Here is a 16,734-nt window from a genome sequence, read left to right on the forward strand (position 1 = left end):
TCTGTCATAAACCTTAGTTAAATCGATTTTAATTGTCGTAAAGACCTTACTACCTCTCATCTTTATCATCGTATGAACCATTTCTTGAACAATAATGATATTGTCATGAATATTTCTACCAAGAACAAAGCTGGCTTGATGGGGGGAAGTTCTATTTTTGACGAAGGGATTCTATTTTTCCACTAAGATATTCGAAAAGCCTTTGTACAAAACATTGCATAATGATATGGGTCAAAATTGGGAAAAGAATTTTGGTTTCTCCGCCTTTGGAATGACCACAAGCAGGATATTGTTAATAAGCTTCACTTCCTCCGGGTTTCTCCAAAGATTCAGCATCATCTCTTTTACATTCCTATAAATGTCATTCCAATTTTTGTGAAAGAAAGCAATAGGAATGTCGTCCTCTCCTGGGGATTTAAAAGCACCAATATTTAAAAAGGCCCTTTTAATACTTTCCTCCAATGGGGTATGTAGCGCTGATTCCACTATGTCCTTATTAATCGGAGGGAAAGATATGGTGCAAGGAGTATATCTCCTATCAAACTTCTCTTCATGAAACAACTTGCTAAAATAGTTAACTGTCATTCTTTCTAGTTCTTCTTGATCCTCCACCCATCTACCTTCATCATTTCTTAGAGAAATAATTTTATTTTGCCTTTTTCTTATAACTATTTTAACGTGATAATCGTGAGTATTTTGGTCTCCATCTTTGATCCAATTAGCCTTGGAATTTTGCAACCAAAACCTTTCTTCTTGGTCAAGAGTGGTATTAAGCTGGCCTTGGAGATCTTTTTCTAACGCCTCCAATCGACTGTTTCTATCATACGACTTGCACTTCTGAAAGCCATCAATCCTAGCCTTGAGTTTGTGCTTCCTTTAGAATATATTGCTAAAAACTTGTTTTTTCACATCTCGATATTTTGTTTCAATTGGGTCATCTTGCCAAAGTTGTTGCTATTGCATTCCACCCAAGACATTCTCAGGAGCCTACTAAAATCTTTATGTTGCATCCAAAAGGTTTCAAACCTGTAGGGCTTATTTTTGGGCTGCACATTGTCTCCTTCGCACCAAACCAACAGCGGGTGGTGATCAGAGTGGGTACGAGTCAAGCACTGTATAAAAGCTTCAGGGAAGGATATACGCCAATCAGCATTACAAAGATCCCTATCAAGTCTTTCAAAAACTCAATTTCTATTCTCCCTCTGAGCACCCCTCCAAGTATATTTTGTGCCTTTAGCCCTCATATCAATGAGGTTGCACTCAGATATCCAGGTAGAAAACTCACTACATTTTCTTCTATCGGCTGGAATTCCTCCCTTCTTTTTGTTTGGGTCAGTAATGGAATTAGAATCACTAATCATTAACCAAGGTTTCATTACCGTTCTTGCAAGTTTCTTTATTTCCCTCCACGCCTGCTTTCTTTCATTTTCTCTAGGGATTACATAGATAACAGAGAGAACCCAAGGAGTCCTCTGAGTTTCCTCTACCAGGGCATGGATATATTGGTTATTAGAAAGAATGGGCTAAATCACGATATCATCCTATTGCAAAGGATCCAGTCATCCAGATGCCCCCACTATACCCTCTAGCTTTTACCATAATGAACTTCTTAAAATTCAAATCTTAACAATTTTATTAGCATTTTCTCCACTACACTTTGTCTCTTACAAAGCCATAATATCAAGTTTATTCATCTTATGATATTCCTTGCAGGCCCTACTAATCCCCTTTCCAGCAGCACCTTTAGCATTCCATGATAATATTATCGTTAAAAACTTATAAAATTATAGAAGAAAGACCCAAATAAGACTTAGACATGCATGTCATTCTCCAAAATAGGAGAATCCACTATCATTCCTTCTTCTATTCGCATGTATTGAGCTGAGTTGTCTGGACGTTGGCCAGTATCAATTGGACCCTCTGAAACTAGGCTCATTTCTTACATGTTGATATCTGGTGGTTTGGGCTCTTGCACCCTTCCAGCCTGCTCGCTATTTCTATTATTATTAGCACTCGCTTTCGCATTATCATCATTGTAATTTGGCTTAGTGGGACCCTTTTCCATGATTAGGAGATCCTACTGTTTTTCATTTTCTGCACTCCCATGGTTATCATTAGCAACATTTCTCCTCGTACTTTTGTACATATCAGGTGGTGTCTCCGGCACTCTGCTAAGCGAATCTTGTGAATCATGGTTGTCGTTTCTATCCACTACCATTTTGCTTTTTTCTTTCTCCATTGGCTTCCCGTGAGAAAATTTCTTTTCTCTCCTTCCACACGCTTTCCACTTGTCCCCATTCTTACCACACGATCCTCTTCCTCAGCCCCCTCAATAGGCGTGATAGAGACTCCTAGCCAAGGCATTGGACCTATATCCAACGGCATTTTGTGCTTTGCTAATCCTCCCTTTCTTGTTAAAAATTCCTTTTTACCCCTCCTGGATTTTTGGACAGTCATCCATTTGCCAAATTACTCCAGGTTCCTGCTCAGATTCTTATCCTGGTCATCGTCTCTGTGAACCTCCTTCTCCAAGTTATCCTTTGTCCTAGCTTGATTGTCCGTCACATGGGGGCATTGCTCCTTATTATGGCCATTTCTACCACATTGAAAACATATGGTGTGTAGTCCTTAGTATTCCACAAAGGCTACTCTTCCCTTTATCTTTATTTTTGGCCTTAATGGTTTTGTAAGATTGAGTTCAATACAAATGCGGGCGAATTTACCACGCATCTGCTCCGCCGTGTTATAGTCGACCTTCAGCACCTTGCTAATGGTGTTTCCTATGGTTCTCAGCACATGCTTATCATAATATTTTATTGGAAGATCGGAAATCCTGACCCAAGCCGCAATTTTGTTGAGCTATTCAACATTTGGGTTAAAATCCGGTCTCCATCTCTGCATCGCTAAATAGTGATCGAAGATCATCCATAGTTCTCCCTTAAGAGCTCCATCATAGTCTCCAAACGATGTGAACCGAACTAAGAAGAAATCATTTCCAACATCTATCAGACTTATCATCCCTTTTTTGCTCCATATACTCTCAAGTCTTTTCTTGAGAACATTGAAACCGATACGTCTCCCTAGCAGTTTTACGACAAGGGTATGCTCCCAATACTTGTTCAGCCTTGCTTGTTCTGCTCGGTTCATAAAGAGGTTAGGACATCCATCTGACTCCCAGACTATTTTTCTTCTTGGCAGCTCTCTACATACTCTCCAGTTTTTCGTCCCTGGAACCTCATCTTTTCTCTTTGAGTATTCAAACTCTGTCTCTTCTTCGGACTCATTCGTTTCCCCCATGGACTCCTCTTCGTCCTCCGAGTCGGTCTTATAGACAAAGTCTGGGCCTTTGACCATGCTCACGTAGGATCTCTTCACTTGGGGTTCCTCAGGGCTCTTCCATTGCTCTGCTTCACGAGAAGGTTCTGGTTCCCGCCTGGGTTGCAAGAAAGTTTCATTACCATCTTCATTGCGCAGTTTCCTCTTACTCCTTCTCAAAATATCTGCCTCTTCGGCAGACGGTGGTTCTTCGACTCTCTCAGTAGCTATTACTTTTTCTTCTCCACAGAGTCTCTCAACCGACTTAGCTTTTCACGCGTCGCGCTATCTTCTTTAAGTTTAGAGCAATGGTAGGGAACCAAAGTGGTATTAGCCAAAAACCAGCCAAATACTTTTGGGTGAATCCAAAATCTGTACGAGTTAATATATATGGATGTTTCTTCTACTAAGTATCAGAATGTTTCTTTTTCATACTAAATGGATGTTCTTTTATATATTTTTCGAATTTTTTTGTATTACAAAAGTGAATGTCTCTATTTCTTTAATTATTTTTGATAAAATATAATTGGATGTTTCTTTTGTTAAGTATTAGGATGTTTTTTTTTCATATTAAACGAATGGTTTTTTTTTATAATCCCTCTCATGGCTATCCTCCCTACGATGATGAGAAGCACGAGACTTGTAGCCATAGTCATCATATGCATAATCATCACGGTCATGTCCTCCAAACCTGGCAGGTTTATCATATCCTCGATCACCATAGTTTTCAATGCTGCCATAACCATCTCGAAACTTATCATATTCTGGGAACGTGTCGATATCGGCTTTCCTGTAGGCATCAATCTGATTATATGGCTCATGATCAATAGAAGATCTTGAGACAATCATGTCCCATATTATACCATAATAAAGCATTTCTATCTATAAAGTATAAAATAATATACATTACATATACAAATTTGCCCAAGATTTTATATTACCGTAGTGATGATAAGCAACAAGCAGTTGCACTCACCGATAATTTGTCTCATGGACCGCCCCAAAACCCTCAAGAGCCTATGGATTCAAGAGAATAAGCTATGTCAGCAACAAATAATCAATCATGAGAGGAGTGTTAGGCAAATCCAGTCCTTATCCTCACTGCCCCAACAACTAGCTTTCTTTCATGGAGCTTTCAACTGCTTCGAACGCGTTCTTGCGAGTGACGCCGCGGTTGAGGGTGGATAGTATTTGAAGGAGGTGGTTGAGGAGGGAAGAGGAGAAGGTTTTGTGGGTGACGAAGTCAAAGGTGGACTTCGTGTTGAAGCAGTTGTCTTGGATGCGCTTGTTGAGGGCGTCCCGGAGAGCATGGAAGTCGCCGGCGCTTCCAGCAGCATTGGTGAGAGAGAGAGAAAGGTCTGTGTGTGTGATTGTTGGAGGTGGGTAGGTTAATGTGAGAGAGAAGAGGAAGGCTTTTTTAAGTTTTAATTAGGTTTACTTAATTAATTTTAAATTTTTTAAATTTTGAATTCCATAAATTTAAAATTAATTATTAATATAAATTAATGTGGTTTTGTTTAGTTTTTGGTGTCTTGGTTCCATATACTTTTCTTTAAGTTTAATATTTTTTAATGAGTATTACTTTTGTTTTTGGACATACAATTTACACATGATCGTTTTTTATTTAAGCCCACAAATAGATAAACCAAAAATAACGGTTAGGCCCAAAATAGAAACCAAGAAAAGACGGTTAGACCCAAAGAAAGAAACCGAAAAAGATGATTAGACCCAAAAGAAAAAAAAAGGGAGCAAAAAAGCAAGAAAATAGTGAGTACTGAGTAGAAACTAGAGAGAGAGAGAGAGAGAGCTCGGTGGCGCTAGGGCACATAGTTGCAGGCATAGAGAGAGAGAGAGAGAAATGGAGGGCGGAGACGAAGGAGTGGAGATGGTAGCGGAGACGAAGGACCTTCAGCAGCAGACTAAGGCCTTCGACAAGCTTACCGACCGCGTCGAAGATCGCCAGCTCGATTCCACTCGCGTCCAAGAGGCCATGGCCTCCATTGCTGCCTCTGCTCAAGCTGACTGGAACGCCATGCGTTTAAGGTTACATTTTCTTTCTTCTATTTCCTATTAGCATTTCCTTTTCCAAATTTAGGGTTATGCTTTCAACATCAGTAGTTAGTCATGGAAGCTGGATAACCGTTATATATATTATAACTTTTTGTTCATTATTTTCTTGCGTGCTATTTACTTTGTCGATTTGAGCATGACTAAGAAGAATGGGAAGCCATGAAGCTTTGATCCTGGTGGTTATCCTCTCCATATATGCATACAACGATAGTTTAAGAGAGGTGGGAGCAGGGTTTCAACTTTAGCCCTAGAGTTTCTAGTGCTACATAAGCTTGTTTAGAATGTGGAACTACTTGAAATTTAAACATTCTTAATCTCATATTTGTTATCATTAGCGTTCTGTCACATCCTGATCTAGGAACAAATAAGTGTTGTTAGAGCTTGACCCCATGGCTGCAGTGTCTTTGGTTCACTCTTAATGGGTCCACCTTCATCCTTATGCAACTCTTATTTTTAAAATTAAAGCTCTTCTAACTCGTGATCAGGAAGTTCGTATGTCGCAGATTTATCGATAAGCTAACAGGGTGGCAAATGACTTGCAAATAAGGGACATTTTGAAGAATTGGGGCTTCATGTCTACTTTAGTGCTCCTAGAGGGATTATTTATTTTCTTAGTGATGATTTGAGAGGTTTCTTTTCTGTTCCTCATAATGTAGTTTTCTTTTCCCTAGACACTAGTTCCATTTTTCCACACACACAAAAAATAATAATAACAAACAAGTGTTGCTGGCCTGAATATTTACCGTAACAGTGTGGATGTATTGGAGGAGTCTTTGTTTGTATTGACATAATTCGTTAATGCAATGATTATAGATACTCGTCTCCACTTGCCACTTGCCACTTGCCACTTGCCACCCCGTATAAGTTCTCCTCCACCTTCACGCAATTTTATTTCGGTCTATCTTTCTCTTGTTCTACAAATATACATATACATGAATTCAAAATTCAAGCTGTATTACTGATAGAACCATAAATTGAAGCAGTTTTTTAGTCAGAAAGTTAGAATATAAACTTGAATGGAATAAAACCGTAAATAACATTCCACCTTATCTCATTTGAAATAAGGAGTTCTTTTCCTTGTATCTCTCTAACCCCTGATTATGCACTCTGTTCTGAGCACAGGGAGAAAGAATTAGCAGCTGTTAAGATAAATGCAGCTGATGTTGATATAATTGCAAATGAACTGGAGGTAACTTCTATGACATTCTATTTCCCACCGCCGAAAAGAATGGATAACTGGAAATATTATTTGACAATCTATGTATATGCACCAATTGACCAATATATTCTTCTTGTTTCCAACAGTTGGATAAAAAGGTAGCAGAAAGAACTTTGCGCGAGCATAAAGGTGATGCAGTTGCTGCCATTCGTCACTTGCTTCAGTAGAATGGTGGGAAGGAAGAAGGGTTTAATATTTCGGAGGATTTTATATATTGCCCTATATTGTTCTGCATTGAGAGATCACAATGTATATCAAGACCTCAACTTTTCCCATAAATCACTAAGTGAAATTTTGAAGTGATCTATGTACCCAAAAAAAAAAGAAAAAAGAAAAAAAAAGAGAAACCAAAATCTGATGATAAAGCCACGTTTTTCATCAGGATCTTATAATGTTTCTAGTTTTTCAATTTATCACTTGAAAAGCCTGCTTTTTTACTTGCTCCTTTTTCCATTGTTGTGGAAAACTGTATGTGTAGAATAGTGTTTTCTATTGTGTGAAATCTATATTGATAAAGACCTAGATTTTTTCTTTTGTTTCTTGAGTTTGACATTGTCATGAAAGTAGTGTCCACAATCTTTGCCAATTGTTGCTTATTCAACAATATTCCATTGAAAAAACATGTAAGCTGGTCCGTTCCATCATGCAAAAATTTCCCCAGAGATATTGTACCCTTCTCTTTTCTTTGTGTCCATGTACCATATAATTTCTTCAAAGAGATAATTTGTGATCACAATTCTTGCTTTGTTGGGGAGAAACCCACTAATTCTCACAAAAGTTAGTTCCACTTGGATTGCTAAGAGAACCTTAAGCCATAGAATCCTTCTATAGGCTTCTGAAATTTCCCCATCGGAGTGAGATCTTTAGTCGTCGGGTGTGTGGCAACCTTGTAATCAATCTCATCTTCATGTCGTCACATACAATTAAGGATCTTGTGAAGTGGGGATTTAAAGATTTAGGCATTAAAAAAAATCCTAAACCAAAATGAAATCCTCACTTTAGAGGATCCAAAATTCTACCTTAACTAGGGCACAAAAGCTTATATATATATTTTTAAATATTATTTTATATTGTGCATTTGGGGTCACTGGCAGATTTCATTTAATTTGGTAATCGATGAAGTCATTAATCATTACTTATCAATACTGACACATCCTTTCATGAATTAAATCCCCATGCAGATATTGGATAGCCCCTACCCTTTTTTATGGCTTAATGTTATCCAATACTACCAACTTGCACTACATTCCCAAAAAGATGACTCATCCTGTCGTCCAAATAAAAATTCAATAGAAAACACAATCTATTTAAGTTATTGTGGATAGTCATCTATGATAATTCAACTAAAAAAAGTGTCAATCCATCGGGTTAATGTGTCTCCTTCAAAGTTCAAGTGAACAATGACAGAGATCCCAATCCTAAATTGAATTTAGAAGAATATAAACTTTATGAGCCCTATCTCTATAGTAATACCATAGTTACATTAAGCACAATAGATTTCGGTATGAGAACGGGTATGCGATACGTGATACACCATATATAAAATATTTTATGTGAAAAATATACATATAACGTATTAGTATGCAGATGAATTGGTAATTTGGTATATGATATGCTACCTAATTGGTGAATTCATGTAACTATGAGTAATACCAAAGCTCTTTTCTTTTCAGTTTTCTCTAAGTTTCTTTACAGCTAAAGAAAAGATGTCACAAACTTTGTCTATATAAGATTACAATGATGATAATGAGAAACCTCTATACACAAGACTCCAAACATAGAGCATCAGTGCATCACTAATCAATTGAAGATGGTGCCATTATTAAAACACAAAAGGACTATAAACTAGTTTTCTAACCCTTTTCCTACTTCTCTTTTATCATTTAATACGACTCCTCGGTAAACATTGATGAACAAGAATGCCAACCTGCAAACACTGCCAAACCGTGAGACAAGCTACTTGTACACCTCATCAACTCATCATCAATGTGCAAAAAAATCCTTACGCATTAGCCACGAGTGACAAAAAAGAAACCATCTCAACGGGGGCTGTGTCTTAAGATTCCTTCTGATTGCTTCCACCGCTGGCAGAACGAGCCGCCTGGAGCTGAATGGCATGTCGTCTCTGCATTTCTCTGAGCCTTTCCACAAGTTCCTGGAATGTTGGTCGCTGAGCCGGATCGCTGGTAGTAATGGACAAAAGGTGTGAGTTAGCATAAGATAGTTGGTAATTGCACCAAATTGGCTTCAAAATAATATGAAGTATGACAGATATCCAATATTGTTTAATAATTGATGTAAAATAACAAAAAAAAAGAAACGCCATCGCTATGCAGCCCATCAGTCACCACCACCACCACCACCATACCACTCTTCATCCATCAATCTGACTCCACGCCCAGACCAGATTCGCTTCGCCTTCCCGCTACTCCACCCAAAAATTCTCAACTTCAATTTGACCCTGCTCCTTCGCATAATCACATTATAAATATGCTAATCTCCAATCTATGAACCAGACAGATGGCTAAATACACATTCAACAATATTCAATTTAAAAACTACAATATCAATTAGAGGGGAAAAAGAAAAACCTAAAATGTCAGAAGCTCGAGCTAGTGAGATAGGGTCAAGGAGCCAACCGCCGGTGTCATTAGCGACGGGGCAAGTGACGGAGGAGCTGAACCTAACAAGGTTGGCCATTCTATCGGTGTCGCGGGTTGATTCCGTTAGCGGTGACGGAAAGCATTGGAGGCGGGCGGAGGAGGAAGAAGAGGAATGGTGGATGGTGAAGGAGACCCATGTGAGGATCAGGAGGAAGCAGAGGAGGAAGGGAAGAGCTTGCGGCTTCTGAAGGAAGTGAGGGAGTGTGGCGTGGAAAAGGGGATGGATCTGGTGGAACCCAGCGGTGGAGTCCAGGATGGCCGTGCCTCCGGTTGGATCTGGTGTTTTATATTAAGGGGAGTTTTTTTTGTTATTTTTGTTTAAGGGCAAAATCGTCTGAAAAATGTCGTTTATGGACAAAAGGATGATTTTATAATGTTTTGTAAAGTTGAGGGTGATTTTAATAAAAAAACAGCCAAGGACAATTTTGATTTTGACCCAAGACCTTAAGACAAAAAAAGTACTTAACCCTTTCTAAAAGTAACAAAGTATGAGTGACAAGCATGCAAACCTATGCCAGCAGCTCTCCATTATAGAAGCCCACTGCGGATCAACATCTGCCGGAATTTCTAACTGATGGTTCATAAACCCTACAGCGCCAATAACCTGCAAGAATCCAAGAAAAACTGTGTTCATATTTGCAGCCACTGTGCATGAGCTGTCAATGAAATATACACATTGCAACAACAAAATAGAGATGTTCATATCGGTTTATTTTTTCAAGAATTCATTACACATGAAAACAATACCTGCATTGCATTGAGAGTATCCCACGGGATCTTTTCAGTTGCAAGTTCCCACAATATCACCCCAAAGCTGTACACATCGGACCTGAAGTCCCGAGAAGCAGCATAATCAGATATCCAATGTGGAATTTCAATCTTGACTTATGAGAGAGAGAGAGAGAGAGAGAGAGAGAGAGAGAGCATTTGATGGCAGAGCATACATACTTCTCATCCGAGGGTTCATTTCGAAGAACTTCTGGTGCCATCCATTGAGGCTACAAAGGCAAAATCCTAACAGAATTAGCAACATGTTTTGTTTTGTTTTATATTTTGACCCTGTAGCTCTAAAAAGTTTTAAAGGGAAGTATTCTAAACAAACCAAAGATCTTATGGCTCCGAAAAATAAATAAATATTGAAAGCATACCGTGCCCTTTCCTGTTTTGGTTGTGAGATATGTTTCATGCTTAAGGCGTGAAAGACCAAAATCACCAACCTGTTAAGGTAAACAAGTCATTAACATTTCCGACCAAACAGAAAACTTCCCCAAGAAGTTAAGCGAAAGAATAAAGAAATCAGACATTTTGCAGACCTTCACAGTCCAATTCTTGTCAACTAGGAGATTTGAAGACTTCAAATCTCGATGAACAATAGGGGGGCTGCAACGATGAAGATAATTCACACCACGTGCCTGCAGAAGAACATCGTCTGAAATCAATTTTTCAAAAGGGGAAAAGAGGGGAGAAAATGAACATGATACTATTCCTTGACATTGTTTTGATACTCACGATATCTAAAGCCATATGAACTCGCCGTCTCCAGTCAAGTTTGGATGTATTTCTTTGGAGCAAACGAAACAAGCTTCCACTGCATTGATAGAGTACAAATGAATGAAACAACAATAAGCTCAAATCTATATTTTGCAACACATGGCAGCACTATAAACTATTAAACAAAATTTGGTACAAACCGTGGGAGAAACTCTGTCACAATGCAGAGACGTTGAGGTGAAGTCACTGCCCCCATGAAGAGAATAATATTTGGATGGCGAAGTCTTTTCAAGACAGATACCTTCAATCAAAAGACAGTGCAAATCAATACTATAAACAAATATTTGTGAAGGTTCAATAACTAATGGAAAAACTACAATATGAAGTGGAATGTGTCTAAAATTAATGAGGCGATCTCAAACACATGATTAGCATTCTGAACCAAGTTCACATATTTTTCTTTTTCATTTTCTATTTCTTTTTAAATAAAAGTAAAGAACCAAGTGTCTATTTATTTTTCTCATTTTGATAAAATAACTAAGTTCACATATTAAGAGACCAAAACTCTGACCTTCAACATTAGACTATTAGAGTGATATATAAAGTAATAAATATTAGTTTTGAAAATAAGAAAGCACTAAAAAGTAAAAAGGCAATGACCATAGCATAATTCACAGAAGAAAAATTATGTTCTAACAAAATTGTCCCCCTCGGTTACCTTAGAAATCAAAGGTTTGGTAATTATTTAAATGTAAGCTACCTTCTACACCTTTTGGACAAGATTTAGTCTGTTTCCAACATAATAGGCAAACCAGAATATTAAATGCAAAAAGCGCACCTCTTGTCTGAAGGATAGTATCACATCCTCTGAATATTCTTGCTTTGAGAATACTTTGACCGCAACATCCTGCAGAAACATGGAAATGAGATGAAATCAGCATAGCAAAATTTAGTTGGCATATGCCACATGAATTTTACATGCCTTCAGAAAATCTAACATTGCATTGAAGTCCATAGAATGTTGTATTTTAACACATTAAGGAATCTTATATTACGAAAATGTAATAAATTTGAGCTGCAACATAATAATTACCATAATAATGTTAAAAAAACTTTTTAACATTATTATCCTACAGTGCAAGAAGCCATCAACTAAAATGTAGAAACTACAGGAAGGGAAAAGAACATACTGATCCATACCACAGGGCATGATATACAGTTCCACAAGAACCTGCAATGCAACAACATAAAGGTAAAAAGTAATATACCACAAATAACAATTAATCACTAAATATTTGGGTTTTAAGTTTTAAAGGGGAACCAAATTATTTAGACCCCAAAAAGAAGAAACAAAATTTCAAAAATTTTGGTAACACACGAAGATTGTTTGACAAATGTTTTTTTTTTCTTCTTTTTTTTTCCCCTGTTGAAGCATAGAAGTTATCAAAAACATATTTTCTCTTCTGTGCTTATCTAGTTAAGAGCATGGCTACCTTGCCCAATTTGTTCTCCAATTGTGAGGTCCTCCCACAAGATTTCATAATCCAAGCAATCGGTATCAATATCCACTTTATTATTGACAGCACCACTGCTGCCACTGCCGCAGCTGCTGGTACTGCTAGTACTGTTAACGTTAACTGAGGACCACGATCCTGAAGCCTCGTTGTTAACAGGCCGATTACCTGCCTGGACTTCCATCCTGGACTCGGAAGAAAGATTCATCTGATTAACCAGTTCATTTTCTTGATCATTCTGCACCAGTGGCCTAGCAACAGAAACATTTCTTGCCTCGGATCCAGCTTGACCATTTCCTCTCCATGGCCATGACAATGTTCTCTTTTGAATCCACGCTTCAGCTTTAGAAGTTATGATCTTGTGAATTGGTTTTCCTTCGCCATCATCACCAGAGTCTCTCGAAGATTTAGCTGGTGATTTCTCTTCAACATGACAAAATACACCAAATGGAGGTGGTACATCACCTCTGGGAGTGCTAGCTCCACTGGAATTACCATCCTCTTTCTGGTCAGAAAAAACACAATCCGAAAAACTCTGATCAGAATGATGACTTTCTCCGCTCCAACCATCACGGTCAACACCGTTTTCTCCTGTCCGCATTCTTGACTTAACTTTATTACTCACCTTTGATGCCTGTTTTAATGGTTGTAATATCAAGATATGCCAAGTTACATACTTAAATAGGACAAAAAAGAATTGAACTAACCAAATTAGAAATTTTGGATGCTAGAGCAACTTGAAGTGGCTGCTGAGAGTCAAGGCCAAGTTTATTTGAAATGCCACTCTTCGCGCGGTTATAATCCAAGTCTGAACCTGGTGCAGCATTCTTCACATCCGATAAAGTAGCTCGAGTTTCAAGAAAGGGTCTAGAATCAATGGACACACTGATAACCCCAATCAACTTCCTATCGTCATCATAGAATGGCGTGTTGGTTGCCACAACTGAAAATTTCTCCCCCATCTTGTTCTTGACAGGGAACTGGCCGCTCCAACTCTCCCCCACAGTGACATGGTTGAATACATCATATGCTAGTCCGAAATCAATAGGGTCTACGAGCAGCTCAATCCCATCTTTTCCAAGAGCCTCTACTGCTGCATAACCATACAGATTTTCGGCACTAGGATTCCTGCAAAAATATTACACATACTGAAGGCAAACCCCTTTACTTTTCTTCCATTTTCTTTAGGAAAAAGGTAAACCTTACCTTAATATCTGCAAAATTAACAACAAACACCCACACAACAAAACTTGATAAACTACATCAATAACAACAAATAAACAAGAATGAAGTCCAAAATTAGTCCTTGGTGGAAAACATCACGGACAAATTCATCTGGCATAGGTAATTAAAACGTTAGGGACAAAATTGAAAACGTCCAAGGGTAATTTTGACACAAATCGAAGATATTAAGGACAAAATTGAATGAAATTAAATGTCACGGTATTCTTGAAGAAAATCACAATCCTTAGCGAAAAAACAAACATACTTTACCCTTAAATGATAAAATTAGACCTTCTTAGGGAATACTAAAAGAGTTATCAAACTTGAGAATTAACCTAAATCTATTAAACTTGAATTGTAAAACATAACTCATAAACTCAATTTGGGAACCCTATACTTATAGATTTCTAAGAATTTGCAAAATAACCCTAGAACTTGATGACCTTGACTACTAATTTGTCTATAAAAACAACTAAATTTGACCAGCATTTTTAGGTATCATGTTCTACACAGAAAAGAAAAGGAAAAGAAATTGAGTTACTGACCAATATATAATCCGGCATTGAAGATCCAGAATATGAAGCGAGTGCCCCATTGACTGCAAAATGTTCATATACTGCTTCTCACTAAGGCCAACATTCACACCAACATCACCATCACCATCACCATCACCATCACCATTTTCATTCTGATTCTGGTTCTGATTGTGATTATGATTATGATTATTGCTGCTGCGACTCTCCCTCTTCAAGGGTGAAGAAGAAGACCCTTTGTTGTTACAACCAGCAGCAGCAACCCCGCCACCGCCACAACCGCCAAGCCTTGAACGCTGCGGCGACAAGGAGTGCGACCTGTGGCGGTGATGATGGCGGCGTTCAGATAGCTTCAGCTTCGACATCTCATGCTTCAGCTGAACATGGCCAGCTTCAAGCTTCTCTATCTTCTTCACAAGCTCTTCTTCTTTTGCTTCTGAAGTTCCCATTTTGGTTTTTATTTTTTATTTTTCCCTTCCTTTATTCTCTGAGCAATTCTTACCCAACTTAACACAGATCAAATCTTCGATTTGCTTCTACCCATTAAATCAAAGAGGAAAAAGTTTCGAGCTTGATTCTTTGTTTCTGTGTTTGCGCAAGAAAAATGGCACACACAGATTTTGAAGTTGATCAACTTCAGAGTAACAAGGAAGAAAAAAAAGAATAATAAAGATATGGTTTTGCATTAAATTAGAAATTAGAATGGGAAAGTGAATTTATCTATTTATTTATGGATTATCCTTTTTGTTTTTTTTAATGCCTTTTTTTTCATAGAGAAGGGTAGAGACCAGAAGGGTGAAGCTGGCAAGCTGCACACTACTACGCCTAACCCAATGGTTTCTCTTTCTAATAATTCCTAGTAAGAATAATCTTAATAAATAAATAAATAAATAGGTAAATAATTAATTAGTTTTTATTTTCTTTCATAGTTATTTATGCTTTTTTAAGACAAAGTTATTATTTAAGGGAGCTACTCAAATGAAGATGCAAAAAACATCTTTTTATGAAGATGTTTTGTATAAAAGTGTAATTTATTAATTTGGCCACACTTCAAATAAAAACAACACTTTTATAACATATCAAAATCTAACCCTACACTCCATCATCTAAAGGTCAAAAAGAAAAATCATCACATGAAGACAATTATAATATCTTCATGGGAGTATCCACCATTATTTAAACTACCAATATCTCCCATTTGTGTGGAACCTGTCTTCATGTTTGTTAGTACTCAATTAAGAATTACTGAATTAGGACTTGGTCATTCCGTCTCGTTCTTTAGGATGAGATAGGGATTAGCACGGGTCGAGTTGGTTCGAATTTAAGGTAAAATTATAACTAAAGTAATTAAATTATAATTGATTCGGTATGATTTAAATTTGTATTTTTTATGTGTGTATCCAAATTAAATCAAACTGATTAAAAATAGATTGATTTGGTTCAAATAATTGGGTACCCAATAAAATAGAAATTCATAAAAAAAATAAAAAAATAAAATTTTTATCTTAAAAATTTTATAAGTATAATAAACATGTAACATTAATAGAAATAATTCAAACATATTAAACGCTAAATACATTAAAAACTAAATACATTAAAATCTAAACATATTAAACACTAAAGACATTAAAATTCAAACATATTAAAAGACATAAATATATTTTAAATTTTTATTTAATTAATATATAATTGAGTCTATAGATTGATTCGAGTTCTGTACCTCAAAATTGTTATCCGAATCAATTATTAGAGAAATTACTGGTTTAGTTTTAGATTAGACCTAATTACTTGTTGATTCCAGAACCGATTTAATTATTTTGGTTCAGATTTAAACGAGTGATCGAGTATTACAACTCGTGCTCACCCTAATCACCATTCTTTCTTTCTTTCATATTGTAAGTGGAATGAATTTGTAGTGAGATTGCACATTTAAATAAAATAAACGCTAAAATTATTTAAATATAATATTTTTAAAATGGTTATAATCTAAGTGGTATAATCAATTTATATAAATTATTACGACATATAAAATTTTAAAATTTTATACATAACCGATTGAAGAGATAGAAATTTATGTAAAAATTGACTAAAATTATATTTTGTTAGAGACGGTAGCCGTTTAAAAAAATATTTAAATTTTATATTTAGATCTAAATGCATATATAAATTAGATAAATAATTTTAAATATTAAAAAATATATTTAAATTTTAAAAATATAAGATTTTAAATTAAAATATAAATAATACTTAACTTTTTTTATCTCACTTTATTCAATTGATTGATATTAGTTTAAAAAAATTACAACCTTTTTTATTCTATTTTTAGCTAATTGAAATTTAATTAATTATATTTTAATTTAAAATCTTACATTTTAAAATATTTTTAGATTTTTCTAATATTAAAATTTTAATATTTAAATTATTTTGCATAAAACTACGGATATAATATAATTCATTGCAAACTTATAAACTCTTAAAATGTATTAAGAAATAGTTCTTAAGTTTATAGAAATTAGTTAATTATTACCAATACTATCTAAGTCATAATATAACTATTTTAAAGATTAATTTTGATATTGCTATCAAATTTGTGCTAAAAAAAATTTATAATTAATATTTATCAATAGGCACTACAAATACATCATGCTATATATATGTTTCAACTATTATATATACAAAAATGTATTCTCCTAATCACTTCACTA

At 36.1% G+C, this 16,734-nt stretch overlaps 2 protein-coding genes across 10 annotated transcripts; one reads left to right on the plus strand and one right to left on the minus strand.

Moving 5' to 3' along the window:
* The first annotated feature begins 2,119 nt into the window (after positions 1-2,119).
* On the plus strand, positions 2,120-7,138 carry LOC112741637 (uncharacterized). The gene is made up of 3 exons (XM_025790671.2): positions 2,120-5,358; positions 6,508-6,574; positions 6,691-7,138. Exons 1-3 carry the CDS (start codon positions 5,174-5,176, stop codon positions 6,769-6,771), a joined length of 333 nt encoding a protein of 110 aa, XP_025646456.1. The 5' UTR covers positions 2,120-5,173; the 3' UTR covers positions 6,772-7,138.
* A 1,107-nt stretch (positions 7,139-8,245) lies between these two features.
* LOC112741636 (uncharacterized) lies at positions 8,246-14,887 on the minus strand. Of its 9 annotated transcripts, none has more exons than XR_011870732.1 (15): positions 14,042-14,877; positions 12,980-13,400; positions 12,252-12,777; positions 11,949-11,989; positions 11,597-11,665; positions 10,959-11,059; positions 10,777-10,855; positions 10,581-10,679; positions 10,416-10,484; positions 10,216-10,265; positions 10,015-10,096; positions 9,777-9,871; positions 9,196-9,543; positions 8,611-8,787; positions 8,246-8,531 (listed from the first exon to the last, which is right to left on the minus strand). XR_011870732.1 is itself a non-coding variant. In XM_025790670.3 (13 exons), exons 1-13 carry the CDS (start codon positions 14,476-14,478, stop codon positions 8,661-8,663), a joined length of 2,325 nt encoding a protein of 774 aa, XP_025646455.1. In that variant the 5' UTR covers positions 14,479-14,887; the 3' UTR covers positions 8,246-8,660. The 9 variants fall into 9 exon arrangements, 2 of the variants coding, with proteins under 2 accessions (XP_025646455.1, XP_072069928.1); XR_011870730.1 differs by having other exon boundaries at positions 12,252-12,906; XR_011870731.1 differs by having other exon boundaries at positions 8,246-8,540; positions 12,252-12,906.
* Between the last annotated feature and the right edge of the window lie 1,847 nt (positions 14,888-16,734).

The sequence above is a fragment of the Arachis hypogaea genome, chromosome 14 (assembly GCF_003086295.3).
Source record: "Arachis hypogaea cultivar Tifrunner chromosome 14, arahy.Tifrunner.gnm2.J5K5, whole genome shotgun sequence".
Taxonomy (NCBI): Eukaryota; Viridiplantae; Streptophyta; class Magnoliopsida; order Fabales; family Fabaceae; genus Arachis; species Arachis hypogaea.